The sequence below is a fragment of the Panicum hallii genome, chromosome 3, assembly GCF_002211085.1.
Source record: "Panicum hallii strain FIL2 chromosome 3, PHallii_v3.1, whole genome shotgun sequence".
Taxonomy (NCBI): Eukaryota; Viridiplantae; Streptophyta; class Magnoliopsida; order Poales; family Poaceae; genus Panicum; species Panicum hallii.
The window spans coordinates 8134785-8151859 of NC_038044.1; the positions used below are offsets into that span (position 1 = coordinate 8134785).

Consider the following 17075-nt stretch of genomic DNA (forward strand, 5'->3'; position numbering starts at 1 on the left):
AACAAATCATAAAATGGTGGAGTGATTTTATAGTACTAAAATTTAATTTAATTTATGAGGTGGTCGTTTTATAAAACAATAATAATATTTTTTTCTCTTGCTTTGCTCTCTCTTCTTCACATCAAAAAATATCATGTCGCATTGCATTTTCGGGCGTTTTCGGGCGTTCGATTTCCATCGCGCGGGATCGGATGGACCTGCGTGCCTTCATCCAAATGTACAGCCCGTTAATCCAAATTTGCAGTTGATGTATCTACTCTGGAGGTGGCATCCTCGTGACCTCGACTCTATCGCAGATTCCTTGTGCTTCCCACGTGACAGTGACAGAGTTCAACACGGCCTCCGAGGTGGCAAGATGCTGGCGTTCGACTTGGCCTCCGAGGTTTCAACATATTATTATTTTGTATTTGTGAATAGAACTCTTAAAACTTAGTGATTTATTGTGCTTTATGTTCAACAATTTCAGATGAAATTTATGAGTCTATGATTAATTGCATAATTCTATGTTATATCTTTGTATATATGATAGAATTAGTACAATTTCAGATGAATTAGTACAGAGTTCAACGGCATCCTCGTTTGAAAGCATTGGTCTGGAGAAGTTGGGACGACATCATATATTTTTTTTTTTGGACACGGCTCATGAAATCAAAGAATTGGATGATCACGGCCCAAGTCGGCCCATCAGGGCTGGTAGGTGAGCTCGCAACTCACTTTCTTCGAGCAGAATTTTTTTTAAAAAAGGGTTAAAAAGAAATTTAAATTCAAAAAAAGGTGCCGGTTTGGGAAATTTCGAAAAATGGGTACCTCCCGCCCGTTGGAAGGGCGGGATGTCCCTTGACTTTTCGCAAAGAGACGGGCGGGATGTCCTCCGAGGGGCCTCCCGCCCGTTGGGAGGGCGGGACGTGGTCCTCCCGCCCCCCCAACGGGCGGGAGGCGCACGTCCCGCCCTCCCAACGGGCGGGATGTCCCCCCCCCCCACTATTTAAGCCCCCACCCACCCCCTAATTCTCATAAAATTCATCAAAAATTAGAAAAAAGAAAAGGAGGAGAGGAGAGGAAGAGAGGAGATGAAGCGGCGAAGCCCTGTCCACACGTCGGTTTGGAGGTATTATAATCGTATAATTATTAATTATTTTTACGAATATTTGTTAGGGTAGTTATACGTAGAATTCAGTATTTTCAATAGTTTTTAGAAATATTTGTTAGGATAGTTCTATTTTAAATAGTTTTGAGTATTTTAATAGTTGGTAGATATATTTCTTAGGCTAGTTATATTTTAAATAGTTTTTATAATTGCAGTAGTTTTTAGATATATTTTTTAGGGTAGTTATATTTCGAATAGGTTTCGGTATTTTGAATAGGTTTCGGTATTTTGAATACTTTTAGAAATATTTCTTAGGGTAGTTATATTTTGAATAGTTTTTATAATTGCAGTAGTTTTTAGATATATTTTTTAGGGTAGTTATATTTTGAATAGATTTCAGTATTTTGAATAGCTTTTACAAATATTTGTTAGGTTAGTTCTATTGTAAATAGTTTATAGTATTTTCAATTGTTCGTAGGAATGTGTCTTACGGTACTTATATTTTTCATGCAGATATGGCGCAGACACCAGAGCTCCTTGACGCGCACATCGATGAACGGCACAGGTCGTACCTGGCTGCGGTGGAGGGGCAGGAGCTTCACGAGTTGCGCCCTCGTGTAGCAAAGGAGTTGTTGCACCTGGACGACCGCTGGCTTGACAGGTGATACTTTATATTTTTTTACGAAACTAATGTATAGCGTGTAAGATAATTGTAACCACAATGCAAAATATACAGGTTACGTGAGGCTGGTTTGCTGCCACTCGCACGTATGCTTCAGGCCGGCGACGGCCAAGACGGTGGCGCGAAGAAGCGGATGCAGCTGGACCGCTCTCTACTTGCAGCGTTGGCGGACAGGTGGCGTCCGGAGACGCACACATTCCACTTGCCGTGCGGGGAGATGGCCCCCACGTTGCAGGACGTGTCGTACCTGCTCGGGCTTCCCATTGCGGGTGAAGCTGTTGGCCCGGTTGCCGTGCCACCTTTCTGGAGGGTGGAGCTGCAGGAGCGGTTTGGTCCCGCGAACCCGCCACTTGTTGTGAACGTACCTGATTTGCCCGGCCCCGCCAAGAGTTGGGTAATACAATTTAGGGTACGTCCAGTTATTTTTTATTTAATTTAATTGAATCATATGTGAGTACCTCTAAGTTTTGAACAAATATATTACAGGCTCAGGATCTGCACCCTCTGGCTGGGCAGTACGAGGTGTCACGATACCTGGAGGCGTATCTGTTATGGTTGTTCGGCTGGACTCTTTTCTGCAACTCTACCGGCAATTACGTGGACAAGGTGCTCATGCAATACGCGCGCGCGATTACGGATGCGGAGCCGGGCCAGGTACCTGGGTGGAGCTGGGGATCGGCAGTGCTTGCTGCGACGTACCGAGGTCTTTGCCAGGCCTGTTTGAAGACGGAGAGGACTGCCGTCATCACAGGCTGCCCACTTCTGCTGCAGCTATGGTCGTACGAGCGATTCGCCATAGCGCGTCCCCTAATCAGCGAAGAGCCTTATCCACCCGAGATGTACGGGATGTGGGACGAGGATAGCCCCACGATGGGTTCGCTTTGGACCGATCGACGGGTAAGTTCTTTTAAGCTCTTTAATTTACTGTTATACGTTTCTGTATACGAGGAGTACCGATGCAGTTGTGTAATTTTTTCAGATGAGCTGGGCACATCGGCAGGTCCGAAAAGCATACCCTCAGTTCGTGTCCGAATTTGATCGGATGCGGCCACAGGATGTCATCTGGACACCGTACACCGCTGCGGCTATCCAGACACGTGCGCCGCATGGGTTGTCTTCCCTCTGCACGCGTGACGAGGAGTACTGGCTGACAAAGGCGAACCTAGTGTTCGATATTCTCGTCGAGCCGTACTGCGTCGAGCGTGTGATGAGACAGTTCGGGCGACGACAGCAGTTTCCTCTCGTACCTCGAGCGTTCCAGGCCGTGCCGCGCAACGTACACGAGTAAGTTTGTGATAACACGTTTTGTATGACTTATATATTCGTTATCATAAAGCAATGTTGAATTTCAAATGTTCGCAACAGATATTCGCGCAGGGGATATCATGCCAACGAGGTGAACTGGGTCGTCAAGATGCAGGAGTACGTGCAAGGGTGGCTAGACGCACCTGATGATGTGTGGGACGAGCCGCAGCCACACACAGAGGCGTCTTACAGCGCATACCTCCGCTGGTACCTCCTTCGTACGCGTCCGTACGTCACTCGTTCGCATATTCATGACGCGGAGGATCAGCACCAGCCGACCATTTCTGACACGTATCCCTCGTACCGTGATCAGGACCAGCGTGGCGCGGTACGTGTTTCGCAACTTGAATTATTAAATATTTTTTCTAAAATATCGATACCAATAGTAATCTGCATCCCATTACGTATGCAGATCGATCTGATCAACTTCGCGGAGGTCGAAGCTACATCTCAGATCACGTTGATTGAACATGGAGTGCGTGTACCGGAGGCACAGTACAAGGACAGCTTCCGTAAGATTCAAGACAGCTTGACGCGAGCGTTACGTGCACTGACGTGTCGCGGCAGAGATGACGTGGGGACCTCCAGTTCATCTCATGCGTCCGCCCACGTGTTCACAGCTGGCCCGTCGACCTCTACAGCACCGCACGCAGCGTCCAGCGGTACTGCCGCTAGTTCAAGCTGTAAGTTCTTCATAATTGCCATTTCAATCACCTATGATTTACACGACTAATTTCATTTCTTTTTGTAGTCATGCACTCGACGGCAATGGGACCTCCTCCTGCAAGAATGGAGCCTCAGACGTTTGGCGCCTATGCTCCAGGACCGTCTCTCCCGTCAGGCTCGAGGCCAGCTGCACCGTACTCTTATGGCTATGCTCAGCATGCATGGTCGACGGGAGCTCCTGCATACGGCGGTCCATTCGGTGTGCCGGACTGGGACGCCTGGGAGGGCGGCTCCGCCACTTGGTCAGAGCTGGTGGGCGGCGGCGCCGAGCCTGACATCATTGGTCCATCCCAGACATATGACGCTCCAGGTGCACAGTCCCAGGATGACCCCTTCACACCTGCACCTCCTCCGCCTCGTCCTCACCGTGCTCCAGATGCATTTACGTACTCGGAGGACCACATACGCCGACGGCCTAGGACTAGAGGCGGGAGGCCCAAGAGAGCGCGAGGTCCGGGACATGCGGAGTAGATACTCTTGATTTGGTGAACTTTTTATATTTAAACTGTTTTTGTATGATACTATTTTCTTTTTAATCGGTTGATCTATCGTACTGTCGTAATATTCGGATTCTACGTTGCAAAACGTTATCGTTTAACCATCTTCATACGAATTTTAGATAGAGCAATCTTCTTCGTAAATTTGAATTAAAATTTTATATGTACACAAAAGAATATGGCGAATCAATATTGCATTTGAAAACAGTCTGAATTTCAAATAGATTGTAAATCATAAATTCCAAAGGAAAATAACAAAAAAAAATGGCTCTAAACATCCCGCCCACTGGCCGGGCGGGATGCTCCCTCAGGGACCCGTTCGCGAATAAGAATAGTTTCTTATTCGCGAAGGGGTCCTCGGGGGGGTCTGGAAAAAGTTTTTTGAGGATCCCGCCCGCTGGTTGGGCGGGATGTCCCCGGCCCCACGCCTCCCGCCCGATGATCGGGCGGGAGGCACCCATTTTTCAAATTTTTCTCAACCGGCACCCCTTTTTCGAATTTTAATTTTTTTAAACCCTTTTTTAAAAAAAATTCCTTCAAGCACAGGCGCTGGTCGGCGGCACAGGCTCCTGGCCCAGTAACGAAGTGGCCCAATCGGTGATTGGGCCTTCCTGCCCTTGCTGCTCACTAAATCACCGAATCAGGCGTGGCACAGACACAGTAAAAGAACAGAGATAGAATCAGGCCTGGCCGCGCAGCCGTAGGCCGCGTTCGGGCACGCGACGCGGGCGGACTCCACCGGGCGCTCCATGGCGTGGCACCGGTGGAAGCCACCGGTGGAGCCGCGGCACACATGGCACCTGCGGTTGTCCCTGAGCTTGTCACGGCACGGCGAGCACACCACATGCCCCACGTCACACCGCGGGCACGGAGCATCCACATTAGCCCAGGCCTCAGGATCAATATATATTCAGAAAAATATATATTCTGGAAATGAATCAGTTTATATCATTATATGCAAGATTGTTCAGAGAAAAAATTAGATGTATCCTTCACCTACACTGTACACTCTTAAAAGATCTTTTTTCAAGCAAGAAATGCTTATATTTGTACAATTTTAGTATTTAAATAGAGATACAATTGTAGTAGGCGTCGTATACCTCTTAAACATAGTGGAAGTTATATACCTATTATATACCTATTCTAGTGCTAAACTCCGTCATCAGAGAGTTCACTTGTGGCCCTGGAGTGTCAAAAATAGTTGCCTCTTGAAAAAAAAAGGTGCTAAATTATGCAACGATCTGTCTGCCTACCTGCACTGGAAGCAAGCATGAAAAGGTGCGAGCGCATGTAGGATGAGGACTACCTGGAAGATGGGGGGCTTCAGCGGAAGGTAGCAGACGCCGCAGTCGAGGGCGTCCGTGTCCTCCACCGCCACGACGCCACCTGCCGGCGGCACCGACGACGACGGAGCGGAGGCGGAGGTGATCATTCCTGCCCGCTTCCGCTCCTTCACTTGTGCTGCCGCTGCAAGCCTCGCGCGTAGGTGATCACCAAACGAGAACATCTCCATCCGCGCTCGCACCCCTCCCCTTCTCTCCCTCTCGCTCTCAGTTCTGTATCGAATGAAATGGGGACATATAGTTCCACGGGAAACGATTTGATTTTCGAAATGCAATTTGAATTTCGTTTTGACGCGGGTTTTGTGGATGGCTTCCTCCGCAGACAAAGGTAACTGCTGGTAACGAGCAAGAATTCGTAGCAGCTTGGAAGGAAACCAAAAATTAGTTGAACTGACAAGCACGCAGAAAACTGAATTCTCTCTCTGGATTTTTGTGTATCCTATTATTGTTTATTTGCCGTCATGGAAGTCCATGGGCTTTAAGTTTATTTTATTAATCTTATTGGCCTATCCATTTAGGGTGAAAACGAAATGAAAAAACTTTAGCAAACTCAAATGTCGTAGGAGAAAATTTCTACAACAACATTTGAAAGTTGGAACAAATAAATAGCATAAGAAATTCTGTGAGAAGGCACTTTCATACAAATAAATAACATTATTTTAGAAATTATTTGGCAAAACGGCTTCTCTTGCTTTTTTTAAAATGGTTTCTTTTTTAAATGGTTTTTCCTTTGCTAATATCCTTTATGCCCTTATTAGCTAGCTCCGTGTCCGCGGGTCTCTGGTTGCGCTTGCCCTCCGCTGCCGCTGGTCCGTGTTGCTCCTGCTGGGTTTGCTTTGGATCCATCATTAGGCATCCCATCCTCCCATCCGGACACGCATGCATGAACAGCAGCAGCATCTTGAAAATGGAGATAGGCAGGCAGCAGCAAACAAGGGGAAGCAAAACTAGGCATAAAGGATCACGCAACAGCCTTTCAGGCTTTTGATTCCATCTTTCAGCAGGCTGACTGCAACATGTGCGACAAGCATCTTTCCAGCTTTTAAAAGAGAAGGCATAATTTACAAAATAGGCATAATTAAGTGTCCACAATTTATAAGAGCAGGCATAATTAACTGTCCATAATTTACAAGAGTAGACATAACATTTGCTCAGAATGATCTAGAAAGAAAGATGGCCCGCGCAAGATCATCTCGGAATTTATCCATGGTGCGATCATCAGATTCCGAATTGACTGTATCTCCTGCGTCTTGGGGAATATGATATTTCCTATATCTTGAAGGTACAGTGGGCACATAATCAGGTTGCGATCGCATTTTCGGAAATCTTTATCATGTGCATGGTTCTCACGAATGAAGTTACGAAGACATATGATTGCAGCAACAATCATCATTTGTTTTGCCATTGGGAAACTCGAGAAGGACTCTCCACTTCATTTTCCACGCACCAAAAGAGTGTTCTATCATATTGCGAATACTTAAATGTAAATGGTTAAAATGTTCTTGCTCACCATTAGGAGCAGGGCCCCAACTCCAATCTGGCACGTGATACCGACCTTTGTATGGCGCTAGTTATCCTGATCTATTTGAATATCCAGCATCAATTATATAACATTTTCCTAAATACACATGTATATGATATCAGAAGCTGCGTATGAATGTGCGGACATTGCAAAGAGCAGTAGAGCATTAACCATACCTTGTATCAGTATCGTCGACATCAACAGAACTAGGAACAACAGTAGCCGATGGTGGCGGCCTAGGTGCGCGGCCACCACGTCGCCGAGCAGAGGCACCTCGAGCTGGAGCAGAGCTGGCGCGAACCAGCATCGGCTCATCCCCCGTTTGTCGCCGGTGACGCCGACCGAAGTGCCCGCCTCCGAATGAAGCCAATCCAGCCCAAGAGCCGTCGCAGCTCCGGCAAGCCATTCCGACCAGCCCCACTAACCAGGCACAGCCATGGCCGCGCTGGCCCCCGCGCCGGGCACCGCGCCCGGATCCTGAGGTGCCTGCCGCGCTCGGCCACGCGCTGGCACCCGCGGCGGCCAGCCTGCCGGCTGCACCCGGCCACGCGGAGGCCGCGCCTGCACCCGCGGCGGCTGGCCCGCCAGTTGCCCCCGTTACGCCGTGGCCGCGCCGGCACCCGCGACGCCCGGCCACGAGCCGGCCGTGCCTGGCCACGCGCCAGCCGCGCCGGCCCCTGCTGCGCCGGGCCATTTGCTCGCCCCGCCGCTGAGTGGCGCTCCCACGGCCGTGAGGAGTGCGTCGAGCGGACCCAGCGGCGGCCCTCCCGCCCACAGGAAGGCCGGATGCAGGGCGCCCCCGCCCGGAATGGGCTCAGAGCCACCGGATCCATCGATCTTGGCGGCTCGGGCGTGGTTTCCGGGCTGCGCCGTCGCCGGATCCATGCGCCGCCGCCACCGTGGAGGAGAGGAGAAGAGAGGAACGGGGGCAGGGAGCGCGTGAGGAGATGACGGAGAAAGATCAGGCGGTGGCAATTTGGGTGTAATTATGAGCAAATTCGGGGGTATTTTGGTACGGGATGGTGCGGGGCTGGGGAAGGAGCCGGGCGGAGCCACTATTTTAGGCTCCGGCTCCGTCGATCGGTCTGTGTGAGCGGGATCTGCGGGACTTTTTCAGGCTTCTCTGGTGGAGCTATTTTAAATGTGGCCCTTTGGTAGGGCTTCACCAGAAGCCGGTGGTGAAGCCAGTGGTGAAGCCCAATTTGCAAAACGGCTTCTCGGATGCTTCATCAGACGAGCTATTTTTTTCTAGAGCTGTTTATAGTACAGCTCCTTCAGGAGCCGGTGGAGAAGCACGTGGAGAAGCTGTGCCAAACAGGGTTAGTAGTGTACTCGAGGGAGTCATTCGATTCGCGAGCATGAAGGGTGGTGCACACCCTAGTTGAGTGATTTGAGGTCCGATTTGTCCTTTTGTTTTCTCTTCTTCTGATAAATATTACCACTTACCGTCTTTTTGAAAAAAATCATGAGTTTTGTTCGTAATGGTGAACGAGTATTTAGCATGCCAATATAAAATAAATAAAAAGAAAGGAATGCAAATCTTGATACTTTCTTTGTTTTTATTTACATGTAGTATTTGGTTTATCGTAAGTCAAACTTGATCAACTTTGATCAAATGTATAGAAAAAATAATAACATTTATAATATCAAATTTGTTTCATTAAATCCACCATGAAGTATACATTGATAGTGCATATATTGGATAATATAGTTGTTGCTATATTTTTCTATAGACTTGGTCAATATTAGCTACATTAACTTAGTACGAACCTAATACGACATGTAAATAAAAACAGAGGGAGTAGTTTCAAACATAATGATGATCAGCAATGCTTTATAATTCGTGCATACAAAGAAAATGAGAACTGTCTGAGAAGACTGAGGAATTATTAATAATACTATACTTACTCCATATATGATCGATAGAATTTGAACAGATACTAAATGTGTGGATGATCTACTACTGGATGTGTGGTGGGGTGACGCCAACAATGTTCCTGGTAGTGTCATCTCCCTCTTCACGGCCGGGCCCGGGCACGACGAACACGAAGCAGCCGCTGCTGGGATCGGGCAGCCCGTCGGAGAGGTCCGTGCACCAGACCTTGAACTTTGACCACTGGAGGTGCTTGATGCACATGTCGTTGCACCTCTCGCCACCGTAGATGCTGACCTGGAGCGTGGCGGTGGCGGTGCGGTCTGGGTGTATGCAGAAGGCCGTGATGGCACGGCCAAACGGCCGCGCCGGCACCATGTTCAGCAGGAACAGGAACTTGTTCGCGGCGCCATGGTTGGGGGAAGCAGCAGCTCGCGAGGCGGTGAGGAAGTTGAAGCCGTCGCGGAGGATGAGGTTGGTGCCGGCCCCGTCCTCGTTCTCGGCGGTGCAGGGCCAGCCGTGGTCGGCAAGCGCCGCCGCCGGGCCAGCGTCGCCGCAGGCCTCGCCGGGGCAGCGGCACGGCGCGTGCGGGCACGCCCGGGCGTGGGCCTCGCGGTCGTGGTACGCCGGCCGGTGGGCGCAGCCGGGGGCGGCGTGCGCTCACGGGACGCGGATGGCGCCCACCAGGTTCTCCATGTCGTAGCTCCGGCGGTAGCCGCCCGGCGTCGGGGCGCGGCACTTGTGGCGCTGGGTCGCCTGCCTCAGCTTGTCGGAGCATCGGCAGCACACCACGTGCCCGACGTGGCACTGCACACACACGCGTCAACATATTAACCTACCTGATCATCTTGAACAACTAACCATATAGTTTTGATCAAATCTGAGTTTATGATCACAAAGTAAGAGGAGTAAACTCCATGGATGGAATCCATGGCCGAGTAGAGGGTGTACTGTACCTGGAAGATTGGAGGCTTCAGCGGGAGGTAGCAGATGCTACAATCAAGGGCGCCGTTGTCCTCCACCGTCGCGTCCCGGATCACTGACGAGCTATCCGAGCACGATGACGGTGACGGTTCTGGTGCCTTCGCCACCGGCGCCGGTGCCGCTGCCCGTGACGGTTCGGTGGAGCCTCGACGAAGCGCCGCTGGTGCAGCGGAGCCTCGACGAACGAAACGTATAGGTCTCTCGTCATCGCTGTCCTCCTCCTCCTCCGCCGCCCTTGGCCGCGGCAGTTGATCTTCTCCTGCTCGTCCTCCACCTCGCCGCGACGGATCCTCCGCCACAGCATCGCCGCCGCCGCCGCCGCCGTAGTACGCATTCAAGGGACTGTATTCGGTCTCGCTCTCGACCTGCTCCCCCTCGTCTCCGTCGACCTCCTCCTCGTCGCCGCCGTCGTTCACAGCCTTGACATAACGGAGGTCGTCGTCGTCGTCGCTGGAGTCGTCGAAGATACGACTCCGCTTCGTCCTTCTGAACGAGAACGACGAGGCGTCCCCGGCCTCGAACACAATTGGCGATCGCCAACGACGACTGGGGTACGAGCTGGCCCTCTCGACCTCCATGTTTTTTTTTCTTAGGACTAATACGTCGAGCTATATCCGTGTGTCTACTTTTTCCAAACTAAAACCCTAGATGGCCGCCGACGAGCCTCCCCGGCCTTGTTTTCCACATACAAAAGGAGTTTGCCTTGTGGATAACCGTATCCCTACAAATTGGGGAAGAAACACAATTGTAAATTTAGACGCCTAGGATAAGGACGACTATGCTTGCAATTCAACCCATTAACGATCACCGTACCGTGTTCATGTCCGATCCGGCCACTGTTTGTGAATAGGCAACCCCTGGGTTCAGCAAGATGAATTCAATTAGAACTTGAAGATTAAATAATAAATATATGAAATATCAATGAGGTACTAATTGTTCCCTGTTGAGGACCTTATTGGTTATTACCAGAATACCAGGACATCCAGCAGATGCTGCTACAATACGACTTCAGTTCGTCATCAGAGCTCATAGATAAATTAGGATTATCTCGGAGGATTTCTCCAGCCGGGTGGCGGAGTGCACTCGCCTAATCCTAGTTTAGAATGAGTTTGGGGAAGTCAAGAAATGCTAGATCAAGAGGCGTATGAACACGGAATGCACACAAAGGTTTAGAGTGGTTCAGGCCGCTGGAGCGTAAAACCTTACGTCCACTATGTGCTGTATTGTTTGCGAGTCTGTGAAACTTGTGTGTTGGTGGAATGTAAAAAAGCTTGTGAGCTCGAAAGCCTGAGAGCTTGTGTTCTAACCTGCGCGCTCTCCCTTTTATAGGCTCAAGGGGAGCGTGTACACTGAGCGGGGTCCCGACAAGTGGACCCGGCGACATATTAAATAACGTACATATCGGAGCCTTAAATGCCACAGATTAGAAAATCTTCCTCTTCGGCTCCTCCCTGTAGTCCTCGATCGGGAAGTTGATGTGCGTATCCTCTTCCAGGGTATGGTCATATGCCGTCTCGCAGGCACAGGGTTAGCTGTCAGTGACATGCGTAGTCGGAGACGTGCTACCACTGTAGGGTTAGTTTCCGCTGACAGGCGAAAGGGCTATGTTGACCTGCCGTGCTGTAGCCTCCACAAATTGTAGCAGCGCACGCCGCGGCCCTCCTGCAGCAGGTCATTATGACCCTTCGCTCACGCGCGTAGCGCTGTGATGTGACTATACACCGCTCGCCCGCGCACGCAGTGCGGTGATGCGATGCGCCGCCTCGGTAACTGGCGGGCTTACCGTGGTGTCAGCATACCTGCCCAACGTGTCAGTGGGCAGGTCATGCCTTGTCTCGGGCACGCGCACCCCAACCACCCGCATTTAATGCGGTAGTTGGGCTGGCTTCCCGCAGAAGGCTAGGTGCCACCAAACACGTGGCGGTGCTGGTTTTAGCGGCCGCTTCCCCAGGGACACGTGGCGGCACCGGACCTCCTCCCCGGTGGGAAGGGAAGTCCGGGCCGCCCTGGCTGGCACAGGCGCACAGGTCCCCTGGGGGTCCGGCTTCCATACATAGGGGCCCAAGACCACCCCGTGGTGGTCCGGGTTCGCAGTAGCTGTTCCTGAGGACCTCGTCCTCATTGGCACGTGGAGACACCAGACCTGCTAGAGCGCGGGGTAAGTGTAACGCCTTGAAAAATTCACCCAAAATAATCACGCGCTAGAGTGCTCCGTTTAAAAGTCATCCGTCACCGAAACCCTAACCCTAGCCCGTTTCGACCGGCGGCAGGCTCGACCGCCGCCCCATCCTGCACCGCTCACGCGCGACCACTGCCCGCGATTAGCGCCGGCGCTCCTCGTGCGACGCGCGAATCTCGCGCGCGCATGGCCGACCGGCCGGCACGGCCGGCGCCGACGCGCCTCTCCCTCCCCTCCCTCCTTCTCTCCTTTTTCTTTCCCCTTCTCCATTTCTTTTCTTTTCTCTCTTTTTCTTTCCTCTTTCCCTCCCTTTTTCTTCTTTTACCTTCTTTTCCCTCTCCTTCCTTCTCTCTTTTCCTCCTCTTTCCTCTGCCGCGTGCCCGGACGCCGCCCCCCCCTGCTCGGCCCCCGTACGCGCGCCCCTGCCTCCCTCGCACCCCGTCGCCCTGCGCTCGGCCGCCCTCGCTCGCGCGCGCTTCCAGCGCGTGCATCGCGTGGCCGCGCCGCCCGCCGCGCCGTGCGCGCACGCGCGCGCGCGGTCCCGCGCGTGCCGCGCCGCCCGCCGCGCGCGCGCCTGTGCCCGCACAGCATTTCCCCCCCCCCCCACGTGCCCTCGGCGCCTGCGCCCCGCCGCCATGCCGCGTCGCGACGGCCGCGTGCGGCCGGAGCGCCATTAATGGCGCCCGCACCGCCCGCCGGCCGCCCCATCTCAATCCCCTCCGCCCCGCCGCCTCCTTCCCCTATAAATGGGCTTCCCGCGCGGCTCACCCACCCCACGACCCACTCCACCACCCGGCCCCTCGCCTCCCCCAGCCCGGCGCCGCCTCCACCGAGCCGCCTAGCGCCGCCGCCCTTGCCCCGTGGGCACGCCCCCCTCGCCCGCCTCAGCCCAAGGTGAGCCCGGGAGAGGGCTCCCCGCGCACCCCTCTCCCTCCTCTCCCTTGCCCCGGGCGGCCCTTGGCCCCGGCCGGCCGGCAAGGCCGCCGCCGCCGGCGCCCTGTTCCTCCCCCTCCTCTGTTTCAACCGGCAAGAGGAGGAAGAACAGGGCAAAATGCCCAATAACCCCCCCCCCCACCCTTGCTCTCATTTCTAAACAAGGACCCCCCCCTCTAATAGCTCCCTTTCGCAAAAGGAACCCTGCCCATTCTATTAATTCAAATTGAATCCCTCCGTTACATAAGAACCCAACTATGCCCGACACCCTTTAGCATGCCCTGATTAATCCTAGGGTTCGCAAATAAGCCCCTACCCATTTTAGATAATTACGAACAAGTCCCTGGACCCCCGTTTAAGCCCTGAAACCACCTTTAGCGCGTCATTTTATGTGCGAAACGACCTCCGATCGACCCGAAACTTTACCACGCCTTTCATGGTATAGTTTTAGCCATGCCATCAAGAAACCACCCAGAGATACCACCCCTAACTCTGTAACTAAATTATTTCCGATTCAAGCCCAACGATAAAAGCTTTTAGTTCTTTCGCTTGATTGTGTGTCTGTTTGTTTGCGTCGTAGGACACGGAGTGAACGACGAGGTTCCCGACCGCGACCAAGCAACTGAGGACCAGTTCTGCGACCCCGAACCCGAAGGACAGTGCTTCGATCAGGACTTCCCGCAAGGGTTTGACGATGGCAAGTTCAATTCCGCCCTTTGATGCATGTTTTTGTCCTAGTTTTTATAAACACAACCCAGTGGCCTGTTTTATAAAATTGCATGGTTTTGCGTGCCGTAAACATGGTAGGATAGCCACCCTTGCTGTGATAACCATACCTTGAACACCTGATTTTATAAAGAAAACGTGTGTGTGTGGGAAGGGATAAAATATGGTTTTGAAAAGTGAGTCAGACGGGATGGATGGCATTTCTGTGTGAATTGCCGTTGGTGTGCTCGTACCTGTGTGGTTGAGCGTGGAAGGGAGATATCCATCTTGTCACCCCTAAGGACCGAGTTGATGTGTCGTCTCACCTAGCTTCCTGTCGTGCAAACCACTTGACCGTTGTATGGGCAACGGCTTGGCCTAACCCCACTAGTTGGTCTGATAGCCATCAGGAGGGCTGGGAGTAGCGGGTGATCAAGGAGACGGGATAAGCTCTGTGTGACTTATGCCCCGGTTAAACCTCGGTGATAGGTCGAATGACCCCTTGATAGATCCCGTGGTGGCTAGTCGGGTCTAGCTAATGTGGGTAAGGGCTTCGATGGGATCTGCACCGGCACTAAGGTGTTCGTGCTGTGGTACCCCACCTGTGGGTAAAGTTGCACACCTCTGCAGAGTTGAAAATCTATTCGAATAGCCGTGCCCACGGTAATGGGCAAGTTACGGTGTGGTCACATAACTAGTGTTTCTCTCTGGGAATGGTTGAGCTGGTGTGAGTTGTTTGGGAAGTACCCGGCGGTTGTGCCGTGCGCTACGGCGGACGGGGAGTCCGGTAGCGGTTTGAAACTTGGATCCGTGTGGATCAACGTCGTGTGTCCTTTGATACTTGGAAAACTTGTTTTGAAAAAGTGCTTTTAAAACGAACCCTTGCATACAATTGTGTTTCCGCAAAAGAACCGTAACGTTATCCTTGGATTACCCTGTGCATTTAATTCTGTTATAACCCCCCTCGCGGTGTGGTTGGACTTGCTGAGTACATTTGTACTCACCCCGTTCTTACATTACAGTGGAGGATCCCGACTACGTCCCTGAGAACGACGAGTAGGGTCCCGTCCTGCACCCAGTCTTGCCTGTGGGTGAGGTCACCGTTGGAGCTCCGCATGGCGCAAGACTCTGATGATCCCCTGTTCGTAGTTAATATAGTTGTGTGGGTTTTTGTTGTAATTCTCGCGATAGTGGCGCTTCACTGCCCATTACCGCGAAGGGTTGTACGGTGATGTACCATCTGATGTAATAAAAGTGTTATCAGCCTTCTGGGACTGATAAAGTAACACTTTTAGGTCTTCCCTGATGGGGGGACGCTTCAGGTGGTATCAGAGCCGTAGGCTGGCCGTAGGACGTGACCCTAGGAGCGAGACCCCTTTTTAGGCCCTAGAGCTTGTCCGGATTTAGAAACTTTCTGCACAAACACTCACCACTGGTCTTTGCCTTGTTCCAGATGGCTGGCAATGGATGGGTTAGCGGAATCTGCCACGCAGAGCCCGGCCTCCCCAAGTTGCTATTGCTCAGCCTGGAACGCGTCGGGGTTATGGAACCACCGGAGTATGCCTACCGTGAGTACATCGCCGGAGGCACCCTTCGGTGCGACATAATGGTTTTTGTGGAGAAAAGCACCCGCTACCCTGATGTGGACCCTTGGTTCATCTCCACCACTGGTTTCCGCTTCCCCGACACCTATCGAAAGGCCGCTCGTAAAGCCCTGCGACGACTGCGTGTGCTCTACAGGCACCAACTTCAGCGGACTCCTATGGGATTTTTCCCACCCGCTGAGGGAAGAGGACGCACTTGGATTGCCCGAATGAGGGGACTTGGACGAGAAGAAGAAGATCTAGAAGACACGGTCTCCCACCTGTCCATCTACCTCACTGGCTTGGATGCACTCTACCGCGAACAGGCGGCACAACTGAAGCAGCTAATCCATGGGATTGGAAAGTTAACCCAAGAACTGGATCGGAGGAACAACGGACAAGAGCCGCGAACGCCGAGTATTCCTTAGCCGCCCTCCAAGCCCAGATGCAAGAATACGAGAGCCGCAACGGAATAGGTGGATGGATAGAGGAAGAAGAAGAAGAAGAACCCATGGAAACCCATTGGGATAAGGGTACTCAGACCGAAAATGAGATGGATCGGTTCCTTCCAATAAAGAAGCGCTCTATCAGGACCGAGGAAGAATCCCCATGATAGGATTAGCACTCCGAGCTAGAACCCTACCTTGATGACCACGTACCCATGAAAACTGTACCATCCCTGTTGTAATAATAAATGATATCTACCCCCTTTTGCACCTATTGTTTACCTTGTCCTTGTTTCAGATGGCTGAGGAAGGATGGACCCAGGGCGATTGCCAAGCTGCACCTGGATTCCCCAGCCTCTTGATCGACACCCTGGAAGGCCTTGGCGTTACAGAGCGCCCAAGGTACTACAGCCGAGAGTACGAGCACCATGGTACCCTCCACTGCAGGGTGATCCTGGTCATCGCCAGGAGCAACCGCTACCCCGACATCCAGCCCTGGCGGGCGACCGCCACAGGGTTTAGACACCAAGACACCTACCCCTTGGCCATCAGAAAAGCACTCCGTTATTTGTGCCGGATTTTTGAAGAACACCTCGCCCCTACGCCAGCGAAGTTCTTCCCGCCGGCCATTAGAACCCTAGTCTGGGAAGCACGCATGAGGAACCTGGAGCGGCGTCGCCATGAAGAGGGCCCCCTGTACCAAGTGGCTACTTACCTAGCCGCCCTGGACCAACTCTTTGACGAGCAAGCCAACCTCCTAAGGGAGCAGACCCATCGAGCCGAGCAAGCAGAGCTCGCGGTCAGGATACAGCAAATCAGAGCCGCCCACGCCGAGGCGAGAGCCGCAGCCGCGGTCAGTAGCGAAGCAGTCGCCCAAGAAAGCCTCAGGCAGGCCCGAGACCGGCGTATGCAAGATTGGACCCAAAGTGGGACGCCAGTCCCGGCAATAGGGGAAGACCACGTTTTACTCGGGACACCCGTCATAGGGTGGGGATCACTCTTTGGGAGCACACGAGCCCCATCCGGGAACCCTGAAAGCTCTGCTGCCGCCGTCGAGGGAGATGCTGCAGCGCAACCCTTGACCAATGGAAATCCAGAGGACGGCGAGCAAGGATCACTCACGCTTTCCGCCCCAGAAGAAGGCCTGCCCCGCGAGTAGAATGACCGACGCCACCCTAGCGGTGTACACCCAGCCCCTTTTTGTCTAAGT

The 17075-nt window shown here is 52.5% G+C and overlaps 2 protein-coding genes and 1 long non-coding RNA gene across 3 annotated transcripts; all 3 read right to left on the reverse strand.

Moving 5' to 3' along the window:
• Nucleotides 1-4937: 4937 nt before the first annotated feature.
• Nucleotides 4938-5810, reverse strand: LOC112885116 (E3 ubiquitin-protein ligase SINA-like 10). Its single transcript, XM_025950790.1, has 2 exons — nt 5604-5810; nt 4938-5189 (listed from the first exon to the last, which is right to left on the reverse strand). The coding sequence occupies exons 1-2, from the start codon at nt 5808-5810 to the stop codon at nt 4938-4940; spliced, it is 459 nt and encodes a 152-aa protein (XP_025806575.1).
• Nucleotides 5811-6672: 862 nt separating this feature from the next.
• Nucleotides 6673-8226, reverse strand: LOC112886769. The gene is made up of 2 exons (XR_003227430.1): nt 7339-8226; nt 6673-7258 (listed from the first exon to the last, which is right to left on the reverse strand). It is a non-coding gene; the product is annotated as an uncharacterized LOC112886769 (long non-coding RNA).
• Nucleotides 8227-9122: 896 nt separating this feature from the next.
• LOC112885117 lies at nt 9123-10597 on the reverse strand. Its single transcript, XM_025950791.1, has 2 exons — nt 9871-10597; nt 9123-9694 (listed from the first exon to the last, which is right to left on the reverse strand). Exons 1-2 carry the CDS (start codon nt 10595-10597, stop codon nt 9123-9125), a joined length of 1299 nt encoding a protein of 432 aa, XP_025806576.1.
• Nucleotides 10598-17075: the final 6478 nt, after the last annotated feature.